Source organism: Oncorhynchus clarkii, chromosome 9 (assembly GCF_045791955.1).
Source record: "Oncorhynchus clarkii lewisi isolate Uvic-CL-2024 chromosome 9, UVic_Ocla_1.0, whole genome shotgun sequence".
Taxonomy (NCBI): domain Eukaryota; kingdom Metazoa; phylum Chordata; class Actinopteri; order Salmoniformes; family Salmonidae; genus Oncorhynchus; species Oncorhynchus clarkii.
The window spans coordinates 67,662,633-67,680,808 of NC_092155.1; the positions used below are offsets into that span (position 1 = coordinate 67,662,633).

Consider the following 18,176-nt stretch of genomic DNA (forward strand, 5'->3'; position numbering starts at 1 on the left):
CCCTGACACTAGACTTCTACAGCATTGTTCCCCCTGACATAACCCCTCACACTAGACTACTGCAGAATTGTTCCCCCTGACATAACCCCTCACACTAGACTTCTACAGCATTGTTCCCCCTGACATAACCCCTCACACTAGACTTCTACAGCATTGTTCCCCCTGACATAACCCCTCACACTAGACCTCTACAGCATTGTTCCCCCTGACATAACCCCTCACACTAGACTTCTACAGCATTGTTCCCCCAGACATAACCCCTCACACTAGACTTCTGCAGCATTGTTCCCCCTGACATAACCCCTCACACTAGACTTCTACAGCATTGTTCCCCCTGACATAACCCCTGACACTAGACTTCTACAGCATTGTTCCCCCTGACATAACCCCTCACACTAGACTACTGCAGAATTGTTCCCCCTGACATAACCCCTCACACTAGACTTCTACAGCATTGTTCCCCCTGACATAACCCCTCACACTAGACTTCTACAGCATTGTTCCCCCTGACATAACCCCTCACACTAGACCTCTACAGCATTGTTCCCCCTGACATAACCCCTCACACTAGACTTCTACAGCATTGTTCCCCCTGACATAACCCCTCACACTAGACTTCTACAGCATTGTTCCCCCTGACATAACCCCTGACACTAGACTTCTACAGCATTGTTCCCCCTGACATAACCCCTCACACTAGACTACTGCAGAATTGTTCCCCCTGACATAACCCCTCACACTAGACTTCTACAGCATTGTTCCCCCTGACATAACCCCTCACACTAGACTTCTACAGCATTGTTCCCCCTGACATAACCCCTCACACTAGACCTCTACAGCATTGTTCCCCCTGACATAACCCCTCACACTAGACTTCTACAGCATTGTTCCCCCAGACATAACCCCTCACACTAGACTTCTGCAGCATTGTTCCCCCTGACATAACCCCTCACACTAGACTTCTACAGCATTGTTCCCCCTGACATAACCCCTGACACTAGACTTCTACAGCATTGTTCCCCCTGACATAACCCCTCACACTAGACTACTGCAGAATTGTTCCCCCTGACATAACCCCTCACACTAGACTTCTACAGCATTGTTCCCCCTGACATAACCCCTCACACTAGACTTCTACAGCATTGTTCCCCCTGACATAACCCCTCACACTAGACCTCTACAGCATTGTTCCCCCTGACATAACCCCTCACACTAGACTTCTACAGCATTGTTCCCCCTGACATAACCCCTCACACTAGACTTCTACAGCATTGTTCCCCCTGACATAACCCCTCACACTAGACCTCTACAGCATTGTTCCCCCTGACATAACCCCTCACACTAGACTTCTACAGTATTGTTCCCCCTGACATAACCCCTCACACTAGACTTCTACAGCATTGTTCCCCCTGACATAACCCCTCACACTAGACTTCTACAGCATTGTTCCCCCTGACATAACCCCTCACACTAGACTTCTACAGTATTGTTCCCCCTGACATAACCCCTCACACTAGACTTCTACAGCATTGTTCCCCCTGACATAACCCCTCACACTAGACTTCTACAGCATTGTTCCCCCTGACATAACCCCTCACACTAGACTTCTACAGCATTGTTCCCCCTGACATAACCCCTCACACTAGACTTCTACAGCATTGTTCCCCCTGACATAACCCCTCACACTAGACTTCTACAGCATTGTTCCCCCTGACATAACCCCTCACACTAGACTTCTACAGCATTGTTCCCCCTGACATAACCCCTCACACTAGACTTCTACAGCATTGTTCCCCCTGACATAACCCCTCACGTTGGTGCCACTAAAGAGAGAAGAGGATGTACAGGTTTGCGGGATAATCTGAGTTTTTAGTTCAGATTATTTGTTTGCTAAATGTGATCTATAGGCTACAATACAGCAGTGTAATAAACTGTTTACTCTATTGTGGGGTTTGAATAGTGTGAGAAGACAACAACATATTTGGTGAGAATCACACCATAGGGTACAAAATCAATTCTAGCTCTGAAAGAATCAGTACCCTACATTGGGTTTACAATTTTACAATATAACATTATATTGTCTGCAGTTATTATTCTGTTATTTATTCTGTTACCAATAATATTTACATGTTAATAGTATCTTCTGATTACAATTGTCTCATCTTTTAACTAAATGCAATCTATTAGCTTCCAAAATGTAAGTACTGTAGGTACAGTATGTCTAGCTGTCCGATAACACGTTTTGATGGAATGGTCTGTCCTGTACATTGGAAAAACCCAGAGTGCATTGAGTGAATGTTGGAAAAAGATTTTGGTTCCTTTCTAAATATAGCAATGTGAATGCAAAGAGGACTGGAACCACAAAATAGGTGAAGTGAACAGGCAAAAGGGTTGAGTCCAAATTCAAAGGCAGGGGCAGTGTGAATACAAAGAGAACTGAGTTATTTTGCTTTATTTTACCCCAGAGTTCACTTTAAGGAGGACTGAGATCATTTATCTTAAAGAGGACTATACTGTATGTGAAAACACCCTTAAAGGGTTCTGGGTTCTTTGAGGGGAAAACCACCTGGAACCAAAAATGGTTCTACCCTTTAGTGATCATGACCTCACCTTAGCTATCTGTACACACCAGTTGAGAAGCCTCTGTGGATCCAGGTTGTCCCTGTGGTGCCTGATGTGCTTCAGTAAGGACCCCTGGCTGCTGAGCTGGGTGACCAGCTGTAGACTGGCACCTGGACAGACACCTAAGAGCCTGACAATATACGGGTGGTCTAGACTGCCCATGGACAACATGTGCTGCAAAGGAGGACACACAGAGAGAACAAGAGCGCAAGAGAGAGAGAGGGAGAGGGAATCAGACAGGATCTCCTACACACCACAAGACTGTGTTAGCTTAGTGAGCTAAAGCCCAGGCATTAGTTCATGGAGTTAGCACAAGTATTTATGTCTCATGCAAGGTTACTCTTCAATAAAACCCACCTCCATTACACAAACATATCTGGTGACTAGGAATCAGACGTTAGTATTGTTACTGAGTGTCGGTGTGTTATGAGTGTGTGGTTCTTACATCAGTGATCTCAGTGAAGGTCTGTCTGCCTGTGTGGTCCTGGATGGTCTTAATGGCTACAGGAATCTTCACGGAGTCTCCCTCAGGGATCCACAGGCCTTTGTGTACAGTACCAAACACTCCAGAGCCAAGGGCTTTGACCTTCTTCAGCTCTGGGGCCCTCAGGATCCGGGCATGAACGTTAGCCCCTTTCTCTCCTGGCCCCAGCGGCTCAAAACTCTTTTAATAACACACACAGACCTGTTACATTTATACTGCGAGTTTGGAAAGATCTTTTGGATATGTCCAATGTGTCCCACGACTCTGCAGACTTCCTTTCAGTTATGTTGTAGAGATATACCAGTATTCTATTGAATTTGACATATATTTTTCAACCTCACCTCCTCACTCTTCAGGTACCTCCTCATGGCTCTCTTCCTGCGGATGGCCCGGCCACGGTGGTACAGCATGCCCAACACAAACAATGCCAGGCAGACTATGAGGGCAGCCGGCACTCCCAAAGCTATTCCTGTGATCTGAGTGCTACAGGAGAAAAATATGTAAATGTCTGGTGTGTGTTTGAGTGTGTTTGTGTGTGTGTTTGAGTGGGGTGTGTGTGTATATAATCACCAGCAGGGAGAGACACTCACCTAGTGGACTGTCTAGTGTTGTCTATACAGTCACTCAACCCTGGACCAGAACACCTGCAACAAGATGCACAGTGTCACTCTACTGCACACACACACACACACACACACACACACACACACACACACACACACACACACACACACACACACACACACACACACACACACACACACACACACACACACACACACGCTCACCCCTGTGTGCAGTTGACATGGCAGGGCTCACAGTAGCTGTCCTTGTTGGGGTATTTGTAGATGAACTGCCCGTTCTCTCCGTTCACCCCACTGGGGCAGGAGAACACACAGTGAGGACCGTCTCTCAGACTGGAACACATCACACACTCATCAGACCCCTGAGAGAGGGAGAGAAATGGGGTGAAGGGAGAGAGAGAGAGGGAGGGGAGTGCGAGACAGGGAGGGGGAGAAATAAGGAGAGAGGAGGGTGATGGAGAGAGAGAGGGAGGGGAGAGCGAGACAGGGAGACGAGGGGAGAAAGAAGGAGAGAGGGGGGTGATGGAGCGAGAGAGGGAGGGGAGAGCGAGAGAGGGAGGGAGGGGAGAAAGAAGGAGAGAGGGGGTGTTGGAAAGAGAGAGAGGGAGGGGGAGAAAGAAGGAGAGAGGGGGGTGTTGGAAAGAGAGAGAGGGAGGGGGAGAAAGAAGGAGAGAGGGGGTGTTGGAAAGAGAGAGAGGGAGGGGGAGAAAGAAGGAGAGAGGGGGGTGTTGGAAAGAGAGAGAGGGAGGGGGAGAAAGAAGGAGAGAGGGGGTGTTGGAAAGAGAGAGAGGGAGGGGGAGAAAGAAGGAGAGAGGGGGGTGATGGAGCGAGAGAGGGAGGGGAGAGCGAGAGAGGGAGGGAGGGGAGAAAGAAGGAGAGAGGGGGGTGTTGGAAAGAGAGAGAGGGAGGGGGAGAAAGAAGGAGAGAGGGGGGTGTTGGAAAGAGAGAGAGGGAGGGGGAGAAAGAAGGAGAGAGGGGGGTGTTGGAAAGAGAGAGAGGGAGGGGGAGAAAGAAGGAGAGAGGGGGTGTTGGAAAGAGAGAGAGGGAGGGGGAGAAAGAAGGAGAGAGGGGGGTGTTGGAAAGAGAGAGAGGGAGGGGGAGAAAGAAGGAGAGAGGGGGTGTTGGAAAGAGAGAGAGGGAGGGGGAGAAAGAAGGAGAGAGGGGGGTGTTGGAAAGAGAGAGAGGGAGGGGGAGAAAGAAGGAGAGAGGGGGGTGATGGAGAGAGAGAAATCACTTACCAATGTCAGAAAAGAGGTCATTTTATCCATTATATTAATGAACAGTTAAATAATACAACAGTCTTTCTCTAATTTATATCTCAAACACATTTTTTTACACTCAGCCAGAACAAGAAACAGAAACAGATATCGATGTGATTTGTGATATCGAATGGACCAATATACTGCAGCCCAGGATGAAAATAAATATGAAATCCTAAAAGGAAGGAGGAAATAGTCCAACCTTTTTGGTGAGGCCTGGTGTTATTCCCATTACATTGAGGTGGATGACATCATGTGCAGGGTATGTGATGTGGAAAGGTGTGTGTGGGTTACCTTCCGAATGAGTCATCACCGTTTAAAGTTACAATACAATGTCCTATAAGATTAGGGAGAAATGCTGATAAGCCAAAAGCAAACAAATGCCTATATCGCCTTATATTTGACAGTCCAGTAATATCACAGAAAAGCCCATGTTTACAGAGACTAATGTAGAAACTATGTGGGAGGAGATGTTTCATGACTGAGTTGGCTGCTGCAGTATAGAGTCATGCACCACAATCATCTGACGAATGAGAGAATGAAAAGCCAAGAAAAGTGTCAAAGTATTAGATCTCATTTCACTTATAGACTGTATATGTGAAGCTAGCAGTGAGGTTTAGTTGATAGGGAGCTTGAGAGAGACATCAAGAGGACAAGAGAGAGAGATAGAGAGTGAGAGATGGGACGAAAGAGATAGAATACCAAGCGAGATAGAGTGAGAGTTTGTGTACCGGTCCAGTGCAGCTACCCCTCCCATACTGCGGTTGGCATTCTGGATGACATGCGACACACTCCCCCTTTGGCCCCGCAAACTCCCTGGGCTGACTGGTGGTGGAGGGACACAACAGATGGTTAAACGCACGCACGCACGCACACACACACGCACGCACGCACGCACGCACACACACACACACACACACACACACACACACACACACACACACACACACACACACACACACACACACAGCAAACTCTATCTCAATTTTAATCTCTTTCACACCTCACACACAAGTAACACACACACTCCCACTGACCCTGTGTAGAAGTTGCAGTGTGCCACACAGGTAGAGTCTCGGCTGTGGTTCCTGCAGGAGAGACACTGGTCAGGCCCCGGGCCCCAGCAGCCTGAGTCTGAACACAGTGGGTCACAAACGTGATCCTCCTCAACTGTAAACAACGACAACATGATTCAGTGTTGAGATAAGTACATGCATCTCTGACTTTCACTTGAATCATAATTAAAGTCAACTCGAAAATTGGAATTCAACGTGCAGATCTCAGGTCAGAATATGGCCCTGCAAGATTGAAACAGCTAGTAGCTGAGATGTCTCACCACACTCTCTCAGAGGCCTGTTGTCCTTGATGTCGTTGAGGCTTGTGGAGTGCCCGGTGAACAGGCGTGTCCAGTTGACGGTGTGGTGGTAACACAGTTTGGCGTTGTGGCTGAGGTACACGTTGCCGTCACTGATCTCTCTCAGGGAACGCAGACCTAGAGAGGTGATGGACGCAACACGCATGACCATCAGAGAGAAACGCCTGGAGGAGAGGAGAAAAGCAAAGTTTGAGATTGGTAAGAGGAAAACAGAAGTAAAACGACCTCTAAAGGCCCTTTCTCACCAATCCATCAATTATTATTTATTTGGAACAGGTTTGATTTTTGCGTCTTTTTGCACAAGAAAATAAACTGTTGATAGAAATAGAAATTGTTATCTGGGACACAGCCACTGACAGGTCTGTGGCTTCGTTGTGTGAATTGATTAATAAATATATATATTTTTACATTTGCTGTGCAGCAATGTATCAATTTAGCCAATGTGATCCCACCACACCAGAGCCACACGTCACTCTTTCCATTCAAACTTCCCCTCCAGTTCATTGCCAACACTGTAGCCTATTGTATAGCCATTCAGCAAGCAAGACAACCAATTGATACTACTCTCCTTGAATAGACCTTAGTTTTAAAAAAATGCTTAAAATAAGTTACAGCAGATGACCACACTGGGTTCCACTCCTATCAGCTCAAAACATGAAGAAGCAGCTCCATGGCCCCGTCCTGCCTGGTGTCAACGGTACAGGCTGGTGGCGGTGGTGTAATGGTTCGGGGAATGTTTTTGAGGAACGTTTCCATGCCACAATGAATTCAGGCTGTTCTTGAAGCACAGGGGGTGTCCAACCCAGTAGTAGATGGGTGTACCTAATAAACTGTTCATTATCTATATATAGGCTACACATTCAAGGGCTAGAGAGAGGGGGAAGAGACAGTCCATGAATTGTGCAAGAAGGGAACAGTGAAGAAGACTATATTCAAGGATATATTCATCCATCAATCATATAGCATGTAGCATGTAAAGTGTATGAGGCTATATATCATAGGCCTGCTAAAGTTAATCTAGGCCTAGACCACTTGTGTTATAGGCAACCCTAAAAGACAGAGACAAAAAAAACGTTTCAATAAATGGTTGAACAGATTTAGATTAAAAAAAAATCTAATTAAAGTATCAAATGCTTCACTGAAATGTATCAACGGCTGATCATTAGGCTATGGACAGGCTGATCATTAGAATGCTATGGACAGGCTGATCATTAGGCTATGGACAGGCTGATCATTAGGCTATGGACAGGCTGATCATTAGGCTATGGACAGGCTGATCATGACGCTATGGACAGGCTGATCATTAGGCTATGGACAGGCTGATCATTAGGCTATGGACAGGCTGATCATTAGGCTATGGACAGGCTGATCATTAGAATGCTATGGACAGGCTGATCATTAGAATGCTATGGACAGGTTGATAATTAGGCGATGGACAGGCTGATCATGACGCTATGGACAGGCTGATCATTAGGCTATAGACAGGCTGATCATTAGGCTATGGACAGGCTGATCATTAGGCTATGGACAGGCTGATCATGAGGCCATGGACAGGCTGATCATTAGGCTATGGACAGGCTGACCATTAGGCTATGGACAGGCTGATCATTAGGCTATGGACAGGCTGATCATTAGGCTATGGACAGGCTGATCATTAGGCTATGGACAGGCTGATCATTAGGCTATGGACAGGCTGATCATTAGGCTATGGACAGGCTGATCATTAGGCTATGGACAGGCTGATCATTAGGCTATGGACAGGCTGATCATTAGGCTATGGACAGGCTGATCATTAGGCTATGGACAGGCTGATCATTAGGCTATGGACAGGCTGATCATTAGGCTATGGAGAGGTTGCATGCCTGTGATTCTATTTTCTAATGGTTGTTAGTTTCATCGTCATATAGCCTATATCACTGCTGTCTCTATCTCCCCCTTAAATCTTTCCTCGTCAATTTATATGATAGGCTACATTGATTTAGCATTACCCTTGATTTAGCATTACCCTTGATTTAGCATTACCCTTGATTTCGCATTACCCTTTGAAGCTAAGGCAATGTTTTTAATACAGTTTGGGAAAGAATAAATGTGATTTGCTTATGTGAGATGCGCTGCAGGCGGCTTTGATTGACGAGTTCTTTTAGGTGTGTGTGTGTGTGTGTGTGAGTTGGCTAATTCTCTTTAACCAGATAGAAAGAAAAGTGTATGCAGCATGTGTCATGATGGTCAGCGTATGTGCGAGGACTGACGACAGGTGCCATTTTTACGCTTCCTCTCTTAATAAATGGGGTGCAACAAAGCCAAGCTCCTTTCATGATTCATCCTATTGGATGAATAGCCTATCCTAATATTTTCAGTAGTATATCATTTGTTCCAGTAGTATATCATTTGTTCCAGTAGTATATCATTTGTTCCAGTAGTATATCATTTGTTCCAGTAGTATATCATTTGTTCCAGTAGTATATCATTTGTTCCAGTAGTATATCATTTGTTCCAGTAGTATAGTATATCATTTGTTCCAGTAGTATATCATTTGTTCCAGTAGTATAGTATATCATTTGTTCCAGTAGTATATCATTTGTTCCAGTAGTATATGATTTGTTCCAGTAGTATATCATTTGTTCCAGTAGTATAGTATATCATTTGTTCCAGTAGTATATGATTTGTTCCAGTAGTATATGATTTGTTCCAGTAGTATATGATTTGTTCCAGTAGTATATCATTTGTTCCAGTAGTATATCATTTGTTCCAGTAGTATATCATTTGTTCCAGTAGTATATCATTTGTTCCTGTCGTATATGATTTTTCTCTCAATACTGCATCCTCTCTTGCCACTTCGATCAAATTGAACATTTTGCACCTGAGAATGACCACAGCAGTGGTGACGTTCTGACAAATTTTCAATTTGTGGAGGGAAAAACGCATCGGACTTGGTGTGAATGGTTCAGTGTGTCAAAATCGGAATCTGTATTTTTTCGAAATTCTGACAAAAAGATCACAACACAATTGGTGAGAAAATACCTGGCTGCGTTTAGACAGGCAGCCCAATTCTGATATTTTTTTAAACTAATTGGTCTCTTGACCAATCAGATCAGCTGTGAAAAAGAGGTGATGTGAAAAGATCTGATTTGACTGGTCAAAAGACCAATTAGAGGAAGAAATATCAGAATTGGGCTGCCTGTCTAAACGCAGCCACATACTGCATCATCAATTTACCTCTAATGGAAAAAAAGCATCCTTAAACCTCAGAAGGAGACTAGAACAACATTCAATTAAATAAACATGTATTTGTGGTAGAAGCTAAAACTGCAATAGGTAGTTTCATTAAGATACTGCAACACCACAGTAACAACTATCTGTGTTAGGCCATGCTTTGGTTTAGCAAAAGGTTACGGAGTCACACACAGCTCAGGCCATACCTCTTTGCGCTGGAGAGGGACATCAGGAGCATAGTGGACAGGAAGGTGAGGCACATAAAGAGAGATAGAGAGATTACATACTCTAGTGACATGCATGACATGAGCTGTTGACGAAAAAGCAGCCTCTGGTATTATTAAAGCAAACAGAGGACAGACTGGGTGGATTAAATGACATGTCACAAAACAGAATGACATTTGAGTTATATAGAAATATGGACTTTCACACACACACACACACACACACACACACACACACACACACACACACACACACACACACACACACACACACACACACACACACACACACACACACACACACACACACACACACACACACACACACACACACACACACACGCAACCTTACTTGTGAAGAGATCTGCCCTGTATGGTGGTAAGACTGGAGAACACTGACAGATCTGATAGCTCTTTAGGCCACGACTGGATGGCTAGGATATCTGGACATCAGACAATGGGCAAGCAAACATAGTTTACACAAATGCAAATATACACAGTCACATGCTGGACAGACTCTGACTGTAAGAAGGTGGACAAACTGTGATTTCAATTTCTGGTTATACTGTATAACAACAAAGCAACATACTGTAGGAGAGGGAAAAAAGCTACGTTTGAGATTGGTAAGAGGAAAACAGACCTCTAAAGGCACACACACACAGAAACAGACAAACACACACCTGTTATCTCCTGCACAGAGCGGAAGACTTCCAGCTTCTTAGGGTCCAGAGGTGGGATATTCTTATAGTCATCACTGAACAATACACAGAGCACATCTACTGTTCATGTACTGATAATGCTACGTAATGCAGCAATCAAACTACAACGCTTCCAGTGCAATGAACTCACTTACCCAAGGATCCCTGTGACCAGGAAGTGCAGACTGCCCTGTATCTTGGTGCAGTTGATGAAGCTGTCAATGTTACTGGAGTCCACCGTCTGTCTGTGCTCAGGCCCTGTGCCCTCACAGGCTAGTTTGGGATCAATCAATCAATGAATCAATCTGTCTCTGTGCTTAGGCAACCCTTGCAGGCTTGTGTATGAAGAATCACTCTCTAATCATGAATCATGTCCAAACTACCAAAAATAACAGCATAAAATTCCTGCACAAACAACCTTAATTTAGCAGCTATAAATCAACCATTGAAATTGAATGTATCCACTACAGGGACTATTTCTCAATATCCTCACATCCTTTCTTCCTTCTCAAAACTCAGAGGGACCTCAGACCTTCACCTCCAACGTGGCTGGAGAAGTAGGCGAGGAGAGAGGAATCGAGGAGAGAATATCTGGGATTGGGCCAGGGTGTGTTAGTGAATTGACTGTGTTGGATTACCTTTAGGGCACAGCCCTCCACAGAGCTCACACTGCCTCTGACCACTCCTCTCCACCTCCTTCTTGTCTGGAGGACAACCGCTCACACAGGAGCTGCCGTCCACCACGAAGTGGGCTGTATGGGGGAAAGAGGGCAGAGGAGAAGAAGATACAGAGGCATCTATTCACATGAATTCAGAACCATGCAGTGGCTTGGATGTTCTAGATGTCACTTGGCTGGTTCAGTGTTAAGAAAAATACCCAGATACCAGTTTAGTACGAGAACACGAGAAAAAGAATATGAGAATAAAGACAAAAACACACACACACAAGGGTACTCACGGGGGCAGTGGGAGACACAGATGGATCCGTACTGATACTTGGCGTTGGGGTTCGTCTCCATCTGAAACGTCTGCTTGTTGTAGATCAGAGTCTGGGGACACTGGGGCACACAGGAGCCTGAGTCGTTGAAGTGACGGCACGCCTGAGAGTAGGAAGGTAGACACACACACATACAATTTAGAATGAATCATGAACCTTCTCATGAAGTTATCTATATTAGCTTTCTTACTGTAAATGAGCTACTTCATCAGCTGTTACAGAACTGTGCTACACAGTTAAAAGCCTCAAAGCTGCACGTGCCATACAGTAGGTGTTCTGACTTGATAACTCAATACGTAGCCAATTAAATTAGGTTCCGATATATGTAATAATGGTGACGACGCGGCTGTGGACTCTCTATTCAGCTATTAAGGTTAAATGACTGTTAAATCCCTACTCCTTTCTGAATGACTAGCTTCTTTGTAGGAAAGACAGAAAGGCACTCACAAAGCAGTCCATGTCCTGAGACGCAGTGCAGCCCCCTGCACACTCTATGTGACAGCAGTCCCTGGGGCTTGTCCCAAAACAGCGGCCGTTACACTGAGGGGCGCACACCGTCTTAGTCACTGAGGGGTACAGAGAGGGAGGTCAGTGACAGGATAGTGTAGGAAAGCATGTGACAATATATGACAAGACGGTGAGAGAGAGAGAAAAAGAAAGAGATAGAATGAGAGGTGGCACACCCAGATGAAAAGGAGGCAGAGAACTCACAGATCTGGCAGTGTTCTTCACCAGACCCCCAGCAGTTCTCCCCACAGGAAGGGTGACAAGGCCCTACACACATGGAACATCATTATCAGTCAGATATAGCAGCCAATGGCTAACCCAAGAACAGAGGTCAAAGAGGTCAAAGTTTATGGTCTAGCCAGAGTTTGGAATCTCAACTGGAATCCTGATCTCTTTTAGCATTTTCCAGATCAGGCTCTAACCACCTACTCTAGAGGACAGACACTGACCTCTCTGACCATTGTACTGGATGTCAATGGGAGCCTTGGCCCTATCCCTGTCCCTCACAATGTCATCCCAGTTCACCCAGGGACCATAGCTCAGGAACCTGTTGTTGACGATCTGGACACCCCCCTCCAGAATTTCTGGAGAGAGAGAGAGAGAGAGAGAGGTGGGGGATAGAGAGAGACAGAGAGAGAGAGGGGTGGGGGGATAGGGAGAGGGAGAGTGAGAGCAAGAGAGAGAGAGAGACAGGGAGAGAGAGAGAATGAACTGCAGGACAAAATACAAACCCTCCAACCCAAAAAGGCCTGTGGGGTTGATGGTATCCAAAATGAAATGATAAAATATACAGAGCACAAATTCCAATTGGCTAAACTCTTTATCATCCTTAGTTCTGGCATATTCCCCAATATTTGGAACCAAGGACTGATCACCACAATCCACAAAAGTGGAGACAAATTTGACCACAATAACTACTGTAGGATTGTTTTTTATTTATTTTTATTTCACCTTTATTTAACCAAGTAAGCTAGTTGAGAACAAGTTCTCATTTACAACTGCGACCTGGCCAAGATAAAGCAAAGCAGTGCGACACAAACAACAAAACAGAGTTACACATGGAATAACCAAGAGTACAGTCAATTATATAATAGAAGAAAAAAATAGAAGTCTATATATAGTGTGTGCAAATGGCATGAGGAGGTAAGGCAATAAATAGGCCATAGTAGCAAAGTAATTACAATTTAGCAGATTAACACTGGAATGATATATGAGCAGATGATGATGAGCAGATGATGGTGTGTAAGTAGTGATACTGGTGTGCAGAAGAGCAGAAAAGTAAATAAAAACAATATGGGGATGAGGTAGGTAGATTGGGTGGGCTATTTACAGATGGACTATGTACAGCTACAGCGATCGGTTAGCTGCTCAGATAGCTGATGTTTAAAGTTAGTGAGGGAAATGTAAGTCTCCAGCTTCAGCAATTTTTGCAATTCGTTCCAGTCACTGGCAACAGAGAACTGTAAGGAAAGGCGGACAAATTAGGTGTTGGCTTTGGGGATGACCAGTGAGATATACCTGCTGGAGCATGTGCTACGGGTGGGTGTTGTTATTGTGACCAGTGAGCTGAGATAAGGTGGGGATTTATCTAGCATAGACTTATAGATGACCGGGAGCCAGTGGGTCTGGCGACGAATATGTAGCGAGGGCCAGCCGACTAGAGCATGCAGGTCGCAGTTGTGGGTGGTATAAGGCGCTTTGGTAACAAAACGGATGGCACTGTGATAGACTGCATCCAGTTTGCTGAGTAAAGTATTGAAAGCTATTTTGTAGATGCAATAGCCGAAGTCGAGGATTGGTAGGATAGTCAGTTTTACTAGGGTAAGTTTGGCGGCGTGAGTGAAGGAGGTTTTGTTGCAAAATAGAAAGCCGATTCTAGATTTGATTTTGGATTGGAGATGTTTGATATAAGTCTGGAAGGAGAGTTTACAGTCTAGCCAGACACCTAGGTATTTGTAGTTGTCTACGTATTCTAGGTCAGAACCGTCTAGAGTAGTGATGCTAGTCGGGCGGGTGGGTGCGGGCAGCGAACGGTTGAAAAGCATGCATTTGGTTTTGCTAGCATTTAAGAGCAGTTTGAGGCCACAGAAGGAGTGTTGTATGGCATTGAAGTTTGTTTGGAGGTTAGTTAACACAGTGTCCAAAGAAGGGCCAGATGTATACAGAATGGTGTCGTCTGCGTATAGATGGATCAGGGAATCACCTGCAGCAAGAGCGACATCGTTGATAAAAACAGAGAAAAGAGTCGGCCCGAGAATTGAACCCTGTGGTACCCCCATAGAGACTGCCAGAGCAGAATTAGGCCGATACCCGCTAATGATCAAAATCCAGAAAAGGGCCATTAAATTCTACGACCACCTAAAAGGAAGCGATTCCCAAACCTTCCATAACAAAGCCATCATCTACAGAGAAATGAACCTGGAGAAGAGTCCCCTAAGCAAGCTGGACAGCAACACAATTAGACCCAAACAAATCACGAGAAAACAAAAAGATAATTACTTGACAAATTGGAAATAATTTACAAATAGACTGAGCAAACTAGAATGCTATTTGGCCCTAAACAGAGAGTACACAGTGTTTGAATACCTGACCACCGTGACTGACCCAAATTTAAGGAAAGCTTTGGCTATGTACAGACTCAGTGAGCATAGCCTTGCTATTGAGAAAGGTCGCTGAAGGAAGACCTGGCTCTCAAGAGAAGACAGGCTATGTGTACAATGCCCCCAAAATGAGGTGGAAACTGAGCTGCACTTCATGTATGACCATATTAGAGACACATTTCTCTCAGATTACACAGACCCACAAAGAATTTGAAAACAAATTTGGATAAACTCCCATATCTATTGGGTGAAATACCACAATGGCAATCACAGCAGCAAGATTTGTGACCTGTTGCCACAAGAAAAGGACAACCAGTGAAGAACAAACACCATTGTAAATATAACCCATATTTATGTTTATTTATTTTCCCTTGTGTAATTATCTGTTTGCACATCATTACAACACTGTATATAGACATAATATGAAATTTGAAATGTTTTTATTATTTTGGAACTTTTGTAAGTGTAATGTTTAAAATAAATGTTTTATTGTTTATTTCACTTTTGTTTGTTATCTATTTCACTTGCTTTGGCAATGTAAACATATGTTTCCCATGCCAATAAAGTCCTTTAAATTGAAATTGAGATAGATGGGGAGGGAGGGAAAGCGATAGGGAGACAGAGACAGAGAGACTGTGAGAGACGAAGATCAAATCTGTGTTACACTAAGACAGTTCCAGTTAGACTCCCCTTTCATTAAACAATAACCACGACATGCTGGAGCATGTAGGGAGGAGCTGCTCCCAGAACCTCTCCCTGGAGGTTGGAGGGGTTGTGACATATGAGGCAGGTACACAAACATACAGAAACACACCGCGAACTACAGGTTGTTGGGAATAACTTGAAGTTCTGCTTTCACACTAAATTCATTAGTTAGGTCTTTACCATCAATTCCACTTCACTCCTCCTTCTCACCCCTAACCCCCCCCCCCCCCCCCCTGCCATGTTCCATTACACACCTGTCTGCACACTGAGGGTGTGGTGTTTTACAGTAATCACCAGAGATTCCTGGCTCCTGCCACCCCCACAATGTGTCCTCCGTGTCTGGCATCTCTTCACCTCTGTTCTCTCTCTCATTTCTCCTACGTCTCTGTAGCTTTTCCTCATTTCACATGTCCTCTTTTAGTTATCTCTCTAAAACCAGGGTTATGGCTAAGATTAGGGTTATGGCTAGGATTAGGGTTATGGTTACGATTAGGGTTAGGATTAGGATAATGGCTAGGATTAAGGTTAGGGTTAGTGCTAGAGATGGCTAGGGTTGGGGTTGAACCAAGTTGAGGACATGAAGTCAGGGTTGGGGTTGGGGTTGAACCAAGTTGAGGACATGAAGCCAGGGTTGGGGTTGGGGTTGAACCAAGTTGAGGACATGAAGCCAGGGTTAGGGTTGGGGTTGAACCAAGTTGAGGACATGAAGCCAGGGTTAGGGTTGGGGTTGAACCAAGTTGAGGACATGAAGCCAGGGTTAGGGTTGGGGTTAGGGTTGAACCAAGTTGAGGACATGAAGCCAGAGTTGGGGTTGAGGTTGAACCAAGTTGAGGACATAAAGCCAGGGTTAGGGTTGGGGTTGAACCAAGTTGAGGACATAAAGCCAGGGTTGGGGTTGGGGTTGAACCAAGTTGAGGACATAAAGCCAGGGTTAGGGTTGGGGTTGAACCAAGTTGAGGACATGAAGCCAGGGTTAGGGTTGGGGTTGAACCAAGTTGAGGACATGAAGTCAGGGTTGGTGTTGGGGTTGAACCAAGTTGAGGACATAAAGCCAGGGTTAGGGTTGGGGTTGAACCAAGTTGAGGACATGAAGCCAGGGTTGGTGTTGGGGTTAGTACGTTTATCCTCCTTCCTATCCTACTCCTTTTTGGACCCATAAGGTGCTGGGGCTTGGCTCCACCTGGCTTTCTCTTTGACCCAAGGTGCAGGGGGGGGATATAGATCTTGGCCTTTACTATTAAAGCCCATAGAAAAGCATTGAATAACACATTCATACAGTAAATGGCAAAAGGGACAGTCAACAAATCAATCATAAGAAACAAGGTTTTGAAGTATCTGTACTAAATCTGTCCTTTTTCTTTACACATATTTCATCTCTTTTTGTATGGCACAAACCTACCTTCATACTTCCATTCAAACTGTCAAACCGTTCAGACACTACAGAAGTTTATGTGAGAAGACCTATTTTCAAGATGTCTCATGGTCTGACAAACACCACTCTAGCTCTGCCACCTTTCACTGCAGATGCGGAAGTGCTACACTGACGGATGTGGTGGATTGAGACGCATCCAATGCAAAAAAAAACAGATATTTCTAGTTTAAACTAACGGATGTGGTGGATTGAGACACATCAAATGCAAACCCCCCCAGATATCTCTAGTTTAAACTGACGGATGTGGTGGATTGAGACACATCCAACCCAGATATCTCTAGTTTAAACTAACGGATGTGGTGGATTGAGACACATCAAATGCAAAACCCCCCAGATATCTCTAGTTTAAACTGACGGATGTGGTGGATTGAGACGCATCAAATACAAAACCCCCTCAGATATCTCTAGTTTAAACTGACGGATGTGGTGGATTGAGACGCATCCAACCCAGATATCTCTAGTTTAAACTAACGGATGTGGTGGATTGAGACGCATCCAACCCAGATATCTCTAGTTTAAACTGACGGATGTGGTGGATTGAGACGCATCCAACCCAGATATCTCTAGTTTAAACTGACGGATGTGGTGGATTGAGATGCATCCAACCCAGATATCTCTAGTTTAAACTGACGGATGTGGTGGATTGAGACGCATCCAACCCAGATATCTCTAGTTTAAACTGACGGATTTTGATGGGGAATTTCTTTGTTATGTAACTTAGATTGACGCAGCGGTGAGTCAATGGACTCCAGGGGGTTAACCCCTCCTGACTACCACTATCCCTCCTTCTTTCCTCTCCTCTTTCCTTCTCCCCTTGTCCATTTCTCCATATCCCCCACTCCTTCCCTCCTCTCCTCTTTCCTTCTGTACTCTCCGGTCCCCCTCCCTCCTCCTCCTTTCCTCCACTCACCAGTGAGGTATGTGAGTCCCAGGTGCTGCAGGCCATTGGAGCCCTCCTTGGGGTAGTTGTAGAAAACAGAGAGGGCGAACCCTCTGTCGTACAGGGTGTTGCCCCTGATCACACGCAGCTGTTCCAGAGGCAGACGTCTAAAGTGGTTCATGGCGATTAGGATGTAGCCCGTTACCTCTCTGATGGTCTGGAGGGACAGAGACAGAGTTACAGAGTTCATCAGATTACAGATGAGATACTACTGTTACTGTAACAGTACAATTAGACAGACAGGTTAGAGACAGGATGTATCCTGTTACCTCTTTGATGGTCTGGAGGGACAGAGACAGGATGTACCCTGTCACCTCTCTGATCGTCTTGAAACAGTCACATTGCCAGATTACCTCAATTACCAGAGGAGGCCTCATTAACATGACTCATGGAAGGAAAGAAGTAGAAGAAGTAGAAGAAGAAGAACAACAACAAGAGATCTTACAATAAAAAATCACGTCTCCGTCTCACCCCTAGGAAGCTGAAGTCCCAGTCAGTCTCTATCTGGGTGATCTCCAGGTTACCCATGATGATCT

The 18,176-nt window shown here is 45.0% G+C and overlaps 1 protein-coding gene across 1 annotated transcript in view; it reads right to left on the reverse strand.

The window, feature by feature from the left end:
* Positions 1–18,176, reverse strand: part of LOC139416825 (receptor tyrosine-protein kinase erbB-3-like) — a 28,903-nt gene that overhangs the window by 4,622 nt on the left and 6,105 nt on the right. Inside the window, exons 2-20 of the mRNA XM_071165911.1 lie at positions 18,112–18,176; positions 17,611–17,797; positions 12,413–12,547; positions 12,168–12,230; positions 11,904–12,022; positions 11,418–11,559; positions 11,098–11,211; positions 10,615–10,732; positions 10,442–10,515; positions 10,114–10,204; positions 9,744–9,752; positions 6,286–6,488; positions 5,987–6,119; positions 5,681–5,774; positions 3,895–4,052; positions 3,697–3,750; positions 3,448–3,589; positions 3,068–3,286; positions 2,611–2,796 (exon numbers count right to left, since the gene is read on the reverse strand). The exon at positions 18,112–18,176 is cut by the window's right edge and continues 90 nt beyond it. Coding sequence (XP_071022012.1) covers positions 2,611–2,796; positions 3,068–3,286; positions 3,448–3,589; positions 3,697–3,750; positions 3,895–4,052; positions 5,681–5,774; positions 5,987–6,119; positions 6,286–6,488; positions 9,744–9,752; positions 10,114–10,204; positions 10,442–10,515; positions 10,615–10,732; positions 11,098–11,211; positions 11,418–11,559; positions 11,904–12,022; positions 12,168–12,230; positions 12,413–12,547; positions 17,611–17,797; positions 18,112–18,176 — 2,306 coding nt within the window. The remainder of the gene's footprint in view (positions 1–2,610; positions 2,797–3,067; positions 3,287–3,447; positions 3,590–3,696; positions 3,751–3,894; positions 4,053–5,680; positions 5,775–5,986; positions 6,120–6,285; positions 6,489–9,743; positions 9,753–10,113; positions 10,205–10,441; positions 10,516–10,614; positions 10,733–11,097; positions 11,212–11,417; positions 11,560–11,903; positions 12,023–12,167; positions 12,231–12,412; positions 12,548–17,610; positions 17,798–18,111) is intronic.